The 18305-nt window shown below is 50.3% G+C and overlaps 2 protein-coding genes across 3 annotated transcripts in view; both read right to left on the bottom strand.

Moving 5' to 3' along the window:
* The window catches only part of GRIN2A (glutamate ionotropic receptor NMDA type subunit 2A), a 213513-nt gene extending 200666 nt beyond the window's left edge, over positions 1-12847 (bottom strand). Inside the window, exons 1-3 of one of the 2 annotated variants that reach the window (XM_083711283.1) lie at positions 11776-12847; positions 10198-10384; positions 8115-8537 (exon numbers count right to left, since the gene is read on the bottom strand). In XM_083711283.1, the coding sequence (XP_083567409.1) occupies positions 8115-8534 (420 nt within the window). In that variant the 5' untranslated portion in view covers positions 8535-8537; positions 10198-10384; positions 11776-12847. The remainder of the gene's footprint in view (positions 1-8114; positions 8538-10197; positions 10385-11775) is intronic. The other variant, XM_083711282.1, reaches the window with a different exon arrangement.
* LOC310831093 (myosin-11) overlaps positions 1-18305 on the bottom strand; it is a 1553087-nt gene that overhangs the window by 851861 nt on the left and 682921 nt on the right. The window lies entirely within an intron of this gene.

Here is an 18305-nt window from a genome sequence, read left to right as displayed (position 1 = left end):
GAACAAGGGTGGTGGTGATGATAACTGGATGTAGATTGAGGTTTAGTCATAACTTCTTCCTCTGGGCTACTTGAACGGGTGCTAATGTATGAGTCTTGTGGGATTCACAGCTGCAAAGTGGCGGTGATAACTACCAAGACTCCTAGATGGAGCTTTCGTAGCTACCTAGACTCCGGAATGGAACAGCCATGCCCAGAGGTAGCATAGCTCTCAGTAGCTGCTGGGACAAGCACCAGGAGAAAGGCTTCTCTTCTGCATCTTGCACATGGGTGCCCAGCGGCTGACCACTGTCGGAAACAGTATACTGGGGCTTGATCGGTTATGTTCTAATTCAGCATTGCAGTACAGTGGTATCTCGGGTTAAGAACTTAATTCGTTCTGGTGGTCCGTTCTTAACCTGAAACTGTTCTTAACCTGAGGTACCACTTTAGCTAATGGGGCTTTCTGCTGCTGCCGCGCCACCGCCACATGATTTCTGTTCTCATCCTGAAGCAAAGTTCTTAACCCGAGGTACTATTTCTGGGTTAGCAGAGTCTGTAACCTGAAGCGTCTGTAACCTGAAGCATCTGTAACCCGAGGTACCACTGTACTTATGCTGCCCCCAAGCACTCGACTGGACTGTGGCTGTGCCATCCTTGTTGCTGAATCCCTGCAGCAGGCAGAAGAGGTGCAGGTGAGGCAGAGACAAAGCTAGGACTATTGGGAGATGCTTCAGACACACACAAACACACAGCACTCCCATTGGGTGATCGTTCAGTTAGTCTTTACATGCAGCATCCTAGTCTAGGCCAGCCCGTTCTCCACTCTGTCCTGCAACCCCAACTCCTGAATCTGCAGGGATCGCTGACCCTAAACGGTGCAAATCTCTTAATTCTACCTCGCCATCTCCCGACCGCAATGCCGAAAAGACGTCTACAGAAAAGGCAAGCTATAGGGAGCGAGGAGGGGAGGCGAGGGGATTGAGAGGAGAACCCAAGCTATTTTTATTTTCTAATATCTGGTTTGCCTTCAGTCGGCTCCGCTACTGTTGTGAAACAGTCTCGGGGTTTGATGTGCTGAGAAATTATTTGCTGAAAAGCTAATAAGTGGCTCTCCAGTCAGCAAACGCCTCGCTGAATTATCATCAACTCTTTACATAAGTGACAAACAAGATTGGCTCAAAGGCTCCTCAGCGGCAGCTAGCATCACCCAGGCAAAACACGAGGCAATCTCAGGAGCAGGGATTGTGACGGTGGGCCATTCAGCCTTGCGAAAGAAGCTTTCACATCTTCAGCTACGTGTTACGTCGCCTGGAGTTGAAGAAACACAGGAGGCGGCCTCACACCGAGCCAGACCACCAGTCTGCCTAGATCAGTGTTGTCGGCACTGGCTGGCAGCAGCTCTCCGGGATTTTGGACAGGGAGCCTTTTCCCCAGGAAAGGCCATTGTGGATCGAACCAGCGACCTTCCGCACGTAGAGCAGATGCTCAACCACTCAGCTAACAGCCTTTCTCCATATATAAGAACATCAGAAATTGCCTTGTACCAGGCTGATGGTCAATCTTGGTTGGTGCCTTCGATAAGGGAGGAGGGAGAAATCATGTCTAGTTTGCATTTGAAGGCAAACCTGCCCAGTTCTCAGTTACTGAAACAAGACACAGTCACTGTTCACAATTCACACTCCTATGAATTTTGCAATGCTGTTCTCCAGCCCAGTAATGTGTACCAAAAAGATATCGGGTCTGTTCTGAGTAAACGTTAGTCGCACACCACCCAGTACATGAAGATTTTGTTAGTTTTAAAATTTAAAAGTGGCATGGATCTGTGGAGAACCGAACCAGAAAAACAAGGAAAGGAGGGAAACTGAAATTAACCAGATTCAGCCTTCCGGATCTGCAGCTGAGATGGACAATCAGTGGTTCTATGCCAGACCCAGCCCTCCTCACCCGGGTGCAAATCTATCCGGCCCCTCATTCCTCCACCCCACATCTTTTGGTCGCAACATGATATAAAAAAAATTGCCTGCCAGAAAGGAAAGGAAACAAGATATTCAGTTGCAAAACACACACACACACATTATATTCCTTTCTGCTGTGCAACATTATCGTCCCTCTACAGTGGACGCTCGGGTTGTGAATGTGATCCGTGCGGGAAGCACGTTCACAACCCACAGCGTCCACAACCCATAGCGCCGCGTCTGCACACACACGGGTTGCAATTCAGCACATCTGCGCATGCACAAAGCTCAATTTAGTCCTTCTGTGCATGCACAGGTGCCGAAACCCAGAAGTAACCCATTCTGGTGATTTTGGGTCCAGCGCCATGCGCAACCCAAAATCGTACAACCTGAAGCATCTGTAACTCAAGGTATAACTGTACTGAATTTTGATGGCAGTGGACAGATTTGGTTTTTTAAACTTATTTTTCAGTTTTCTGGAAATACAACAAAGAATCCCCATGTGCCCCAAGCCCAAGAAACGTCCCACACCTATGCAATGTAAATGATAGCGGTCAAATATTAAGCAGGGTTGTATAATATTTTTTATAAGCCCACCCAGGAACGGCTGTGCGCAGGATTCCTGCATTGGAGGGGGTTGGACTAGATGGCATTTGGGGGTCCCTTGCAACTCTACAATTCTATAATTCTATGCTTACATGCTTGTAAAGTCCTCCATCAGTGATGGGGGAGATCTGTGGCTCTCGGGCTGCTGTTGGACTCCAAATCCCATCAGCCCCAGCCAGCATGGCCAATGGCAAGGAATTATGGGAGCTGGAGTCCAGCAACACCTGGAAGGCACCAGGTTCCCCACCCCTGTCCTAGACACATGTCCCAACCTTTGAGGCATCACAAATTCAATGCACTCCAGCCATATCTAGAGGACGGCAGGTTCTGCAACCCAGCCTTAAATGCTAAATGGCCCAAATGGCATTTGGCCTTCTGGTTTCTGCAGCAGATTTTATTGCTGGGCCCCAGTCTGTTCACTGGAGGACACAGAGCACACACCCCAAGAAGGCAGAAGTTGGCTGTCCCTGCTCTGCAAAGCCACGCGACAACCGCTGCAACAACAGCAGCTGCCCAACCCCAGCTGCTTACATCCAACATTCACAGAGGGAAGCAGGCAAGACCAGGGAAGGGCCAAAAACAATGCTGGGGAAGGCAAGAGGGGGCTTCGTTATGAGTTCTGCAGCTCTACAAAAAGAACAACTCCGATTCATAGATTCGGCAAGGTTCTGTGCAGGCAGGATGGGGCCAGTTTCACAACAATAAAATGAATAATAAACACAGCATGCAATAAAAGCTGGCGGGTGGGAGATTTTGCAGTCTTGGGGCCACATCCCCTGGTGGGCAGCCTTCTGAGGGCCACATGGCAGTGGTGATCAGGTCCAGAGGCAAAAGGAGACAGAACGATGGATGTGGCTATTGCTTCTTGCAGTAGACTGGTTTCTGCACAAACACACTCCTCTCTATCGTCCATGCAGGCAAAGAAGGGGCGTTATCAGAATCCAAGGGACCAGAATCCAGCCGGATTCATGGGGTGTGGCTTGGGGAGGGTTCTGAGGTCCACACAGAGAAGGCTGGAGGGCCACATTCTACCCCTAGCATAAGCCAAAACAGAAAATAAGCAGGGAAGCAGAACTAAGGATAGCAAGCAAAGGCGAGAACCGGGGAGAGCAGAAGAAGCAAGGCTAGGAAGGTAACAATTAACTTTAATGCTGCTATGAGGTCTTCCTTGAGCATCATATCTGTGTGGACCAAAACAGCCTCTTGCCATACAAGAGGCTTCCGTTTCCACTTCAGTGTAAACTTCTTTGCAGATCATAGCTTCCACGCTCCAGCTGCCAGCAGAAGCATTTTCTTGAAATCTGGAAGCCCTGATCCAGCTTGGTGACCTGGGGTGCAACACCCTTGGGATGAGCTCCCAGCTCACCTTTCACATCCTAGAAGTGGCCCTGCACTGTCACAAGAAAGGTTGTGCCCCATCCTATGCACCTGGGAGCCACCATCCCAGCAAAGAGGCTTGTAATAGTAAAGGTAAAGGGACCCCTGACCATTAGGTCCAGTCGTGGACGACTCTGGGGTTGCGGTGCTCATCTCGCTTTACTGGCCAAGGGAGCCAGCTTCTGGGTCATGTGGCCAGCATGACTAAGCCGCTTCTGGCGAACCACAGCAGCGCACGGAAACGCCATTTACCTTCCCGCCAGAGTGGTACCTATTTATCTACTTGCACTTGTACGTGCTTTCGAACTGCTAGGTTGGCAGGAGCAGGGACCAAGCAATGGGAGCTCACCCCGTCGTGGGGATTTGAACCGCCGACCTTCTGATCAGCAAGTCCTAGGCTCTGTGGTTTAACCCACAGCGCCACCCCTGTCCCTTAAGGCTTGTGATAACGGATAACATCCTGTAAACCCGTATGCCCCATGGAATTTGGGTTCACCGTTCGACTTCCAGACAAGCAAAGGGCGGACCGCTTCGCAAAATATGCTTTTAACCTCTGCAATTTGCTGTCAGGGAGATGTTTCTCCACTGCAAGCTTTTGAAAAGGGGTAGGCCAATTCGTGTAAGAAGATTTAAGAGAAGCACCAATGGCTAATCGTGATCTCGAATTGCGAAGCGGAGAGCCTTCATAGTCAAAGGCAGTCTGAGCAGCAAATGCTGGGGACCAAGAGGAAGGTGGCCATCTCCATCACTGGCTGCTGTTCAAGACGTACCCAGAGTCCTGCTGGAGCCAACCAATGATCCATTTCTTTCATCATTCCACTTCCAAGCAATGTTAGAAACTCAGGTATATAAACTAGGCACCAAATGACATGTTAAACCTGGGTTAAGGTTGTCACAATGGAATGTCTATTCACCAGGGGCTTGGAACAGATGATCCCTTCCAATTTTACAGTTCTAGGATCTCAGCCACATTGCTCGACTGTAGCTTGCTCTTACAAACAGCTCACTTTTCCCAGTGTGCAAGAAGGAGAAACACACGCCATAGAAATGGAAAAGGTCTTAACTATGGACTAAGGCAGAGGTTTGCAAACTGTGGTCTGTGAGATCCATCTGGGTGGCTTGTGGAAAGGCTATAGCACAGTCAGCCGAGAAGCAGAAGACATGCATCGTTTGCTACAGACTAGTCAGCAGGCTCGATGGAGATGTCAGTCGCAACCAGGTGCCCATAAATCTCCACGTAGTCACAATGGAACCCAGCCCAGTAGCAGAACGCACCTAGCGCATTTTGAACACTGCTTCCAAGAGCAGTCAGACAGGTCTTTCTTTCCCAAGTCGGCATCTGTTTGCTCACAGTGCCTGGTACTCAAAGGTAAACTGCCTCTTGCCATGGAGGTTCCATTTTGCTGCCGTATTGAAGAACAGCTAAGGAACATCTTCTCCTCTATCTGCAATGAATTTGTCAAACGGAGGGTTGCATTTCCCTACCTCCACCTACAGAAAACCTATGACACATTCCAATAGTGCATGGACCCAGAGACAAAAATAAGTGGAGCAACAGATGCAGCTCTGGCCTTTGCCCTGTAAGCTACCATACCTTCCAGCCAAGAGAAAGTCAAAGGTTTCTGCACACACCTCTCCATCCAGGCTAGCGAGAGGGGAAGGGCTGCAGGTGGTTCCAGGTTCAATCGCCTAACGGCATCTTCAGTAGTGTTAGAAATTAGCCCGGCGCATTTTGCACCTATTGGCCACTTGCGACCAAGTGAAGATGTCCAGGTGTCAGGATGCTGCCTGACATCTCCACCACCTGGAGGTACATGCCCGGGGATCCCTGGATCTGAACTGTTTTAACACACAAATACCACATCCTATAGAATCTGCACAATCAGAATGAATTTCAGGAACCCAAAAGTTTGTATTGAGAAATATGACTTTAGAGCCATCTTGCCCCCAAAATAGCAACCAGGCATTCTGCTTGGGCAACTCTAACCCTGGTTTAAGGAGCCATGTGGCACCTAGCTGAAATATCTCAGTTTCTAATACTGGGTTTCTCCAGGTAGGGCCGGGAGAGAGAGCTTGCTCTGACATCCTGGGAAGCGGCTGCCAGTCAGTGTAGACAACACCAAACTGGATGGGCCAATGGCATGATTGAAGTTCAAGGACACATCCTAGCCAAGCAAAAGCACTCGAGGGGGGTGTAAAACAGAGCCTGGGGAGAGGGGACGTGGCCTGTGGAAATCCCAGGGGCCAGATAGAAAGCTTTGGAGGGCCACATTCACCCCAGGCGTGACATTCCCAAACCAAAGATAATCCCTTTCTTTAAAAAGTCAACAAATGCGGTGCCCATCACCCTTGTGACGAAAACACTCGTACGTTTGTTATCCATTGCATGGAAGAGGTACTTCATTTGGCAACATGCTGGGGTTACGTGGACCTTCTATCAGAGCCAAAACAGAGGCCATTTTCCACACAGGCTTTGAGAACTATCAAGGGTTTGCTATACACGCTGACAGATGTAGGCCTCAGGCCCCATTTACACCAGACAGATAATGCGCTATGATACCACTTTCAACAGCCATGGCTCCCCCCCCAAAGGAATCCTGGGAACTGTAGTTCATTAAGAGTGCTGGGAGTTGCCAGAGACACCATTGCCCATTCCCACCGTGGTTTAAGCAATCAAGCCTTCTTCCTCAGAGGGAACTCTGAGAATTGTAGCTTGGGAAGGAAACTAGTAAGAACCTACAGCTGCCAGAATTAGCAAGAGGAAGCCAAGGATGTTTGAAACGGTATCACAGCACTTTAAATGTATCATGCGAATGTACCATGTGCAGAGTTGCCATTGCGCCCTGGAGATTTATTCAGTCTCACTGCACCACTGCTCAATTGCCTAATCCCTGGTGATTATTATCTCTCTCGCACACATTTTGCTAAGTTTTTGTTTGATTGCACACCAAGGCACAGTGTGCTATCCCAAGCCCCAAGTCTTTGAACTCGCAGCTTGTCACACAACCCTGACACAGTTCCCCTCCGCAATTGGTTCGACTTTCCTGAAATCAGGGCCGGCCCACATATGAGGCAAGGTGAGGAGGCTGCCTCAAGAAGCAGGAACCGCAGGCACAGAAGATCCCAATGTAGATCTTTTTCCCACCCCTTGTTCCTGGTGTAGACCTTCATTTACTTCTTCTTCCCTGGCAGGGAAAGAGCACCATTTTGTGGTTTGCCCCAGGTGGCAAAATGTCTAGGGTCGGCCCTGGCCGACATCCCAACGGCTCTCCATAACACCAGGTAGGTAAGCCAGCATTCACCTAGCCTGTAGTTAAAGTCTCCCCATCGCTTCCTTTCAACATGCTTGCTGGATTAATAACTTCCAGGGTCTACACTACACACGCATTGCAATCTTTGTTACCCCTTAAGGATCGCAAGAGCTGCAGCTGTGCATGTTGCAAAAATATATCCTTAGCCCTTATCCCCAACAGAGCTGTGTCCCCCACAAAATTCCCTAAGAAAATGAAACTTCAGCTAGCTTGAGTCTGCAGTGCAGATCAGACCTCTGAAACCAGTGGACAGAGACAGGAAGAGGTCCTTTCAGCACAGAGTTGGGTGGCTGGAGAAGACTTTTATCCAACAACTCAAAGGAAACATGCAGTTCTGAGTGAAACCCTCGGCTTTGAGACATCCAAGCAGTTTTGGTGCATAAGCTGCTGAAGATCTAAACATCCTTTGTGAACCGAAGACAAAGAAAAAACAGATTTTGCTAATCTTTCACACCCCACAGCCCAATGTTGATAGGGAAAGTCATGGAATAGCCACAAACTGCTCCTGAACCAGCAGGTCTTGGTACTGAGGAAGAAGCCGCTCCAAGCTAAACCACAAGTCTAATCATTCAGAAATAAATATCTCCCCTCCCCAAAGAAACTGAAGTTACAAACAGCTTAAGGGAGCCAAGACCGACCCATTAAGGCAGGAGTTGTCAACTCTGACCTCCAGATGTTGTTGGGTGGGAACTCCCACTTTCCCTAACCATTGGTCATGCTGGCTGGATAGCAGGAGCTGCAGTCCAACAGCATCTGGAGGGCACATGTTAGCTACCCCTGCATGAAAGGATCGCTCCATTTCCGTTTCTGCCCAAACAGGGAGGCAACAGCATACATTGCCCCACAGGGCACCAACTTCACACAACGATGTGCTCTCCGCCTACCTTGTCCGCCATGATCATTGACGAGCCGCCATGAATCCCCAGGATCGGAATAAAGGTCTGTGACGAAATAAAATCCAAAATCTGGGCAACCGCCTCCTGGTCGGTGTCGTCCCCGAAAACCACGCCGTGGATCTTGGTGCCTGACATCAAGTCACAGACATTGGTGATGATGCTTTTTGGGTCTGTCTGGTTGACCAGAAGGGGCACCACATTGACGTCGACGGTGAGGTCGCCGGACATATCCCTGGTCCAAAGCGCTCGGACCTCTCTTTCCGTGACGTACTGCGTCCTCCCCAGGATGACGGCGATGTTCAGGATGGGGTAGCTCTTCTCTGCCCCCCAGACGAGGGCCAACTCTGCCAGGAGAGCCTGAAGCACCAGGAGATTCCAGCAAACTCGCGCCATCTTCACCAACTCCATGCTCTGCGGAGAACAAGGAGCCCGGGACGGGCGTCACATCACGCGGAAGACGAGGATGAACTGCCACAGCCCCCTGCCTCCCACAGGGACCCGGTCCTTAACCTTGCAAACAGGCATCTTTGAACTGAGTCCTCTTGCAGGGTCAAGGTGGCCCTAAAAAAGTTCAACCTCAGCTAAGCGCCCGGGCTCAGTGCAACACTTAACTCCCACCAGAGCAAAACTGACATCGCCTTCAAGGTCTCGGAAGGGCCGCTGGCCAGCCCTGCACATCTCCTTCCCTTACAGGGGGGAAAAATAAAACCAGCTCAATCTCTGCTGAGGACACAGCGCAGATGAGATATCTGAAGCTTCTCAGGGTGCCTTTTTGGAAAGCCTGACTTTCCGAAGCATCTTTGAAGGCTTTGAAGGCATGCAGTGACCCAGGCCCTGTCTGCTTCCTGCCCTCCTTTCCTCTTCCCTCCTGCTGTGGCTGAAGCAGCGATGATTGGTGTGCCACCCCCCCTCCCCTCGCCTCTGTCCAGAAATTGTATTTTATTCCAAGACTCATTTCAAGCTGGCTGGCTGGCTGCTCACGCAGAACTGGCTGAATTTCTGGAACAGATTCAGACATGCATTATTCTAACCCTTTTTCCCCCCTCTTCTCCCCCCTCCCAACCCTCACCCGCCCTCACTCCCCTCTCTCCTTGGCAATGTACCCACTTTGGCTGGGCATCGGGGATGTCGGCCAGTCGTTGGCATGCATACTGTCCCCTTCACTTCGGGTCAAGACCCTGGATGCTGCTTTATTGTCGTGGATTTCGTTGGGCGGGGGGGGTGAAAAGGGGGGCTGTTGTTCCTTCTCACAGAGGCTGGTGGCAAAGCCGCTCGTGCCTGGAGGGGGCTACCTTCTGCTGACTTGCATCAAACCCCCCACCACCACCAACCTGGGGGGGAAATGCATCTCTGATCCTATGCTCCCATCATCCTGACATCTACAATCATCAATCATGTTCCAGCAGCAGCAGGGGGATATATGGGACTCAGAGTAAACCTCTTCCCTCCCTAGGCTTCAGGTGGGCACGAGCGAGGGGTCTCTGGAGCTACGTGTCTCTTTCCCCAGACCTCATTTGGATTCAAACTCAGCCGTTGTCTGTTGCAGGGCAGATTTTTTTCCCTGCTTCCCCGACTGCAGTCAGATCACACGAGAGGCAAAAAGACAGAAAGAGGGTGGGTGGGTTTTTATAGTAAAGCCATAACCCACTAGCCCGTGCTTTTAAACCTCCTTCATTAGGAAGTATTAATTATTTGAAATATCCCCCCCCAAAAAAAAATAAACCACTGGGTTAAAAAAAATGCACCACGCTGGCAGAAGGGGGGGTTGTTTGCACCAATTAGAAAGCCGTGCACAACACACACACACACACAAGCTGCGAAATCCTGCACCGTTAGCCTTTACTACGTAGGAGAGGGAATTCTTAGCTTCTTCGCTCCATTCATGGGGGCGAAAGGGAAACCAAGAGCAACAGCGCCTCCTGGCGCTCCGCCGCGTTCCTAGCATCCCCATGGCGCTTCTCTCCACTTTCTCCCCCCCACCCCCCCCCCAAAAAATATTTATTTATTTATCCTCATTCCCATCCACCACCACCCTCCAGCCACCTTCCACCAGCATCAGAATCAGCATTACCAGGAATGTGAGAAATCGTAGCCGCTGCCGCAAAGTTTGGCATTTCGCAAGACTCCTCAGCGCCGCGCGTCAGGGGAGGTTGCCATCCTGTTTTCCAGAGATGCGATCGCCAGTGTTGGTGCTGAGATCGGGGCGCCACATCCTCGCCTCCCCGCGAGGCAGGGTTGCTTATCGGTGCAAAGGGGGTCTAAAAGGGAGGGTTTTTGGGGGGGGGGAAAGGGGAGGAGGGGAAGGGAAGGGAGGGGAGGGGCGAGAGAAAGACCACCAGGTTAGCGCAGGCGGAACAGCGCAAAATAACACAGCGGCAACTTCGCGGCGCAGCGGATTAATAAATCCTGGCCGGGCAGCCGATCGTCTGTGGGGGGAAAAGTTGATTTGCGTCCATGTAATTTGTCGGAGAGCGCGTTTCGCCCGCGATCTTGCTTGGAAATCCGTTCCCCGTCCTTCCTTCCATCTCCCGCCTCCTGCCGCAATTTCTCTCCACTAGGACGTGCACGCGATCCTATGCGTCCTTACTCCCGAGGAAGCCCTCGCGGAGTTCAACGGAATTTCCTCCCCGGGTCAGGATGCATAGGATTGCGGTGTGTTTTGGGCGAGCGGAGAGAGAGACCGATGAAGCGACCTCGCCCCCCCCCTCCCCCAACACCACCCCTTAGAGGTTGGGATCCTAGGCAGACTCCCTTACCTGGGAGTAAAAAAAGCCCACTGAGCATAGGCGGGCCTTGCTTCCGAGTAAACACCCCCAAAACTTGCGTTCCCACAACCACGGCTGCGATCGGTCTACTTGGAAAGTAAGGACAGACCCCCCCCCCCCCAACCCCTTTGCAATTTAACGGAGGGTCCTTCTTTTACCCAAGGTAAAGGTCCCTTCTGGCAGCTTGAAGTTCCCAACTGGAGGAATTCACCGCAAGGAGTTTCTAGCTCCCATCTTTTCCTGGGAAGTAAGTCCCATTGAAGTCAAGAGGACTTGTTTCGGAGTAAACACGCACAGGCTGGCGATGGGGGGTGGTGTTTAAAAGAGGACCAGCCGCCTCATTTTGGGATGGAGGTAGGAAGCGACCCTCCGCGCACTTCCTCGAGAGTAAACTCAGCTAAGCGCCAAAGGGCTTACTCTCGAGTAAAGGTGGGATGGCACGGCGAGAGAGGAAAGAAATCTTTTCCACCTGCTCAGTAAACCTCTCCAGTAATACTAATAGCACCAATTTCCATGCTAAAAAAAATGGGGAAACGCACCGGGGTAAGACGTTTATTTTAATTTTTTTTTTTACTCTCTCGCTCTTTTTTGGCAGGCGAAATTGACATGCAAAGCGGCAGCAAGGCCGGGACCCTAATCTGTCCATTTCACTCGCGGGTGGCCGGGGGTTGGCGCGGGGTGGGGTGGGGTAGATGGACGCTACTGTCGAGGCAACCCAACTCCACCCCCCTTTGCAACAGTGCCAGGCAAAAAGATCGCCACCGATCATCCATCCATAGCCCCCCACCTCCCACCTCTCTCTCCCTCCCCATTCCGCATTTTTAAAATTCTTATTTATCATAATTGCTATTATTTAATCGCCTTCGCCGCCGCTTGTTACTCACTGCATTCGCCCTCCACATAATTCCAAGCTGAAAATCCTCCAAGTCATTTCAAAAGGATTCCTTTGGCACCCGTCAGAAACGCGTCTCCGTTTGTGTGTGTAGGTGGTGAGTGTGTGGTGGGGGGTGCTTGTGTTTTGTGTGCGTGTGCGTCTGCTTAATCCCCAGATTTCAGCTCAGGTGCCCTTCCGCAAGAGGGGGGGGGGGAGAAAACCACGCCAGGCAGCATCTTCGGGCTCCCAAAACCATCCAACACACACACACTCACACACAGGCGCGCGCGCACACAGGCGCGCACAAGCACACATACACCGCCTCCCTGTTCCAAGTTTGCCAACCCAGCCGAGGGAGGGAGAGCGCGCAGAGTCCAACAACCTCAACTGCTTGCCCTGCTTTGCAAACGAGAGAGATGCCAATCTCTCTCCCCAAAAAACCCCGAGGCGCTTTAATTGCGCGCGACGCTTGCCCAAACTGGAGACTTATTACTCGTTCCCATCGACGTTTGGAGAGCGCTTTTCTGCTGCAGTGGAAGCAAACAGGGCAGGAATTGGGAGGGTGTCACCAAAAAAAGACCAGTACCCCCCTTCTCTCTCTCTCTCTCTCTCTCTCTCTCTCAATCACTGGAAAGGGATTGTGGAGCCAACTCGCCAGCAGGCGGCTGCCGGCTGGAGGGATTGAAGAGCGCAGGAGGAGGAGGAGGAGGAGGCCCCAGCTGAGCGGAGCTGGCTGGGCTGCTGCTAGGGGCTTGGCTCGGCTGGTGCACTGCCCCGGGGCGGCGGAGGAGGAGCGGGCGGCGGCGGCGGCGGCGGGGCCGCAGTCTGGAGCAGAGCGCGGTTCGCACGCAGCGCCTGAGCGCCAGCCCAAGCGGGGAGGAGGGAGAAAAGTCTTCCTCGCTCCTTCTCTGCAGCACCCCCTCCCCAAAACCGGGGGAAGGGAGGGAGGCGGAGCCGCTGCGAAGAAGAGAGACGCGCCGTGTGGCCGCCCTGCGACCCGGCAGCAGCGCGCGTACACACGCATCCACACGTGCACACGCGCCGCCGGGAGGTCGGTGTGGAGCGGCCGGGAGGCTGAGCGGACCCGGTCGCGCCGCCACCGTTGCAAAAAATAAAAATAATAATAAATGTGGGGGAGCAGGGGAGGGAAGGGGACTCGGGCAAGATAATGTTCACTTTATAGATTAATATTATTAATAATAATAATTATATCCTTTTCCTTGTAAAACTGCTGATTGATTGTTTAAGTTGCAGGCTGTCTCCCTTGCTTGGAAGACGGAGGTCTCTGGTGAGTGAGTGAGAGATAGATACATATTTTTTTTAGCAACAAAATTTGGGATGCTGCCAACTCATATTAACTATCAAGCCGGTGTATATATTGCACAGATGTGCATTTTTAAAAATATGCTAAAGTAGGGGAGGGCCCTCGATTTTGCCGGTGCATAAATGGTTATTTATTCTTTCAGATTCATGGGGTTTGGCTTGCCCTGTGCCATCGTTTTCTTTCCTTGATGTCCTGCTCTCCCCCACAGGCTCAAAGTGGTTTACGGGCAGGTTGGCTTTTAGTCGTCCCCCCCTTTCCACCCCCTAAACATAGGTAATTCTGCCCTTGTGGAGCTCGCAGTCTTAATTATTTAGTTTTTTAATCAGAAATATTAATAGGATATGTTAGGCAGCAAAACCGCAATCAGTATTAAAAAAAAAAAAAAGAATACACATGAATGATTTCAATTCCAAGCCAAGCCAATAATTTAGGGTCTAATCCAACATAAATCACTTTGGAATGCCACACATGGGAAGCAATTCGTAGATGAAATAATAATAATAATAATAATGATAATAATAACTAATAAATACTTGAATGGAAGCAAGTCCCACTGGACTGTGCAGAACTTCTTCCAGTGTAAACATGTTATAGAGCATTCTGTTGATCCAATGCAGATGTTTGTTTGTTTTTAAGGGGCTGATAGAGGTAAGAAGGCTTTGTTGCTTAGTCGTGTCCGACTCTTTGTGACCCCATGGACCAGAACACGCCAAGCACTCCTGTCTTCCACTGCCTCCTGCAGTTTGGTCAAACTCATGTTAGTAGCTTCGAGAACACTGTCCAACCTTCTTATGCTTTCATAAACTAGGAGTGTGAAACCTCAAGCATCCATCAGGCTACACCCCACTCTCCCTAGGCCTTGCACCCTCCTTCCGTGTTTTTGCCTGACTGGAATGTGTCCTAGAACACTGATCTTGCTTCTTACCTGCCTGTAAGGAGAATCGAGGAGGATGCCCAGGTGTGAATCACAGGTAACATGAACACACAGGTAACATGTGACCTTTCTTTTACCTCTGGCCCTGAGCACCTTTGGCACATGGCCCCTGGAAGGTGGCCTGATAGATGACTGTGGCCCTGAGGCTGAGAACTACCCACTGCCCTTGTAACAGCCAAGCTATCCTTCAGCGCTGGGAGGGAAAACTCTCACATTTCCATACCCTGTTTCGGTAACATGCCAGAACCAAAGCAGCTTAAGAATTAAACAGATGTGACCTTAACTCAGAGCACCATTGATTCAAATGTCCGCCATTGAATTCTGCTTGACCCCGACAAATAAAATCAGATCAACTAAAGCTTTTTTGGTTGAATCTACCGATTAAACAGACAGAAGCTGCTATCCTGTGCACACTTGCTTGAGTGAAGGACCAATTAAATAAAATGAGACTCACTTACTAACTTTATGCAGAATCAAACCATGAGTCCGTGTATTTTAGGATTTGCTGCACCCGCTGCATTGCAGAGGGTTGGGCTAGATGGCCATTTAGGTCCCTTCCAACTATCTATGATTCAATAGTTCTTAACCTTTTGGGGGAAGGGTCACTGGCTCCTTTGAGAATCTGGTGGAAGTTACAGAGCAACTCTGCAGAAAAATGCACATCGACACATGCACACAAAATATTCCCCACAATTTAATTTATTGTCTTGGAAATATCTTTTTTTTTTAATCTCCAGTTCATAGATGCCCTGGACCACAACCCCTAGTCTACACTGACTGGCAGCTCTCCAGGGTTCCAGGCAATGGACATTCCGAGCTCTAACAAAAGATGTCAGGATTTGAACATGGGAACTTCTGGATTCAAAGCAGATACTCTACCCACTGAGCTATGGCGTTTTGGTGGGGTCACCGTGTGACTCTTGCAAGCATAAGCAGCAAGAAGACCCTTCATAAGCACAGAAGGACCAGATGCAGAGGAGACCAACAGGGCTGGCACTCAGTGATGATAAAGAGGGAAGTCTAGGAAGTGCAGCTTCCATGTACAGGGGCAGTGTACCTCCAAATTACCAGAAAAGCAATGCTGGGAACGGAACATTGCTTTCATGCCCCATCAGATGCCTCCAGGTACCTGGGATGAAGCTGTGAGGGACCCATACTGTCATCCAACATGGCTCATGCATTGCTATTCTAATATTTCCTATCCTTTAGGACAGGAGAGGGGGAACTCAGGCCCGGTGGCCTCCAGCCTCTCTATCTGGCCTGTAGGACTCTCTCCAGATAACCTCCTCAGCCACAGACCCTCTCCACAGGCCACATCTCTTACCAGCCCTGCTTTGCACCATCCCTGACTGTTTTTGCCTGGCTGGAATATGCCTTTGAATCCTGATATTTCCTCTTTCTTGTCTGGATGGAAGACAAAGAGGGGTGTGTGTGTGTGTGTGTGTGTGTGTGTGTGTGTGTAGAAACCAGCCTACCGTGCAAAGGAAAAATCATTGCTCCGCCAATTTTTGCCCCTGGCTCCACCCACCGCTGGCATGCAGCCCGCCAAGGCTTGCCTGGAAGGGAATGTTGCCCTCAGTCTGAAAAGGATTCCCCAGCTCTACTTTGAGGGGTGAACCATTCTACTGCACGGAGGTACCATTGACACCCATTGCTCCGCCCCTTTTTGCCTCTGGGTCCACCTACCACACAGCCCTCGGGGGGGGGCATGTCTCGCATAAGGGGATATGGCCCTGGGGGCCAATAAGAGGTTCAGTACCCCTTGGCAGGTAGGATTGCAGCCTTAGCAGTTACTGCAATCCAGCAGTATGCCACCCTCATCTTCCTAAAGGTAAAGGTAAAGGGGCCCCTGACCATTAGGTCCAGTCGTGGTCGACTCTGGGGTTGCGGCGCTCATCTCGCTTTATTGGCCGAGGGAGCCGGCGTACAGCTTCCGGGTCATGGGGCCAGCATGACTAGGCCGCTTCTGGCAAACCAGAGCAGCACACGGAAACGCCGTTTACCTTCCCGCCAGAGCGGTACCTATTTATCTACTTGCACTTGGATGTGCTTTCGAACTGCTAGGTTGGCAGGAGCAGGAACCGAGCAACGGAAGCTCACCCCATTGCGGGGATTCGAACCGCTGACCTTCCGATCGGCAAGTCCTAGGCTCTGTGGTTTAACCCACAGCGCCACCTGCTTAGTAAATGAGTAAGTGCTTAAATCAAGAAAGAACTTAGCATATGAAGGTGAATGTTTATAAATATATCAAAACCGTGAGAGAGAATTTACTGAAGAAGCCTGAGACTCTTCATGGGCGAAACAGGCAACAAACGCCAGCACCCTGTCTAATTCTTGTGCGTAACATCACCGACACTTCGTTTGATCAAACTTATCCTCACTGATATCTAACCCTTGAGCGCAACATCGCCGACACTTCGTTTGATTAGGCTTACCTTTGTTGATGTCTACAGAAGCCTGGCTAAAGGAACTTTTAAGACTGAATCGTCCTTTTGGACACACTTTCAATGAGTTTTCAAAGTTTCAATGAGTTTGTGGCTCTTGTACATAACTCTCTCAATTTTTGGATTATTAATATAAGATTTAGAACCTAGAATGGTTTGGTAACGTTTTGTGTGCCGCTTGTGTGCTGCTTACTTATGTTCTACTACGAGAATTGGCAGCATAGGTTCATTTCTTCAACCCTCATCTTCCTGGCTTATTTTCATTTTAATATTACGTAATTGTTTAATTGCCCTTCTGTGTTTAATATCGCTCAGAGCCATAAGGAGACCAGTCTCTGCTGGAAGGTGGGAAGGCCCAACTGGCCAACAAATTAAATAAATAAATCTTGGAACGTTGCACCCAATAGACGGAGTTTTATATTCATTTTTCCCTGGGCAATTCCGACCTGGTAGAAGCACCATTTTTGATGCGGGTGACTCCTCCCCCCTTTGCTCCTCTCTCTTTGCCAATCCAGGAATGAGAGAGATGTTCTTCTTGAATGAGCCAGAGGATGCTTATTTGTTGGGGAAATGTGGGAGAGGAGACTTTATTTTAAGCACATTAGCCTGGCAAGAGGAAAGGTATGTGGATTATTTATGACTATTCTATCAGCCCGAACGCCCTTTCTGCAGGGGACAGCACTCATTTAAAAAATGATTGAAGAGGACCTTTTTTAAAAAAAAAACACACCAATAAATAAATAAATAAAGCTGTGACTTATTCATGAATCTGTTCTTCGGCGGCAATGCGCTGATGGGTGCATTTTGCCTGCTGATGTTATTTGTTCCAAGAATGAGGGGTCTTGTTTATTTGACATTTTGGGGTAATATTAGAAGTACTGTTTTGGGGGGACAGGGAGCGGGCTGGTGTGGAGGACTCCCTGGTCCTGAATGGGGTAACTGTGCCCCTGAAGGACCAGGTATGCAGCCTGGGAGTCATTTTGGACTCACAGCTGTCGATGGAGGCACAGGTCAATTCTGTATCCAGAGCAGCTGTCTACCAGCTCCACCTGGTACGCAGGCTGAGACCCTACCTGCTTGCAGACTGTCTTGCCAGAGTGGTGCATGCTCTAGTTATCTCCCACTTGAACTACTGCATTGCGCTCTACGTGGGGCTACCTTTGAAGGTGACCCGGAAACTACAACTAATCCAGAATGCGGCAGCTAGACTGGTGACTGGGGGCAGCCGCCGAGACCACATAACACCGATCTTGAAAGACCTACATTGCCTCCCAGTACGTTTCCGAGCACAATTCAAAGTGTTGGTGCTGGCCTTTAAAGCCCTAAACAGCCTCGGCCCAGTATACCTGAAGGAGCGTCTCCACCCCCATCGTTCTGCCCAGACGCTGAGGTCCAGCTCTGAGGGCCTTCTGGCTGTTCCCTCATTGCGAGAAGCAAAGCTACAGGGAACCAGGCAGAGGGCCTTCTCGGTAGTGGCGCCAGCCCTGTGGAACGCCCTCCCACCAGATATCAAAGAGAAAAACAACTACCTGACATTCAGAAGGCATCTTAAGGCAGCCCTGTTCAGGGAAGTTTTTAATGTGTGACATCTTAGTGTATTTTTGGTCTTTGTGGAAACCCAGCCAGATGGGCAGGGTACAAATAATAAATTATTATTATTATTAGGCAGTTCTGAAGGGCCCCTCTAGTCCAGTGTCTTCTTCTCACAGACGCCAGCCAGATGCCTATTATGGGAAGCCTGCAGGCAAGGCCAAAGAACAACAGCCACACTCTTCCCCACTTGAGATTCCCAGCAGCTGTCATGCTGCTTCCGACAGCAGAGGGAGAACGCAGCCATA

This window comes from Podarcis gaigeae (assembly GCF_964106915.1).
Source record: "Podarcis gaigeae genome assembly, chromosome: 14".
In the NCBI taxonomy this organism is placed as follows: Eukaryota; Metazoa; Chordata; class Lepidosauria; order Squamata; family Lacertidae; genus Podarcis; species Podarcis gaigeae.
This window is presented reverse-complemented; position numbering and strand designations above follow the sequence as displayed.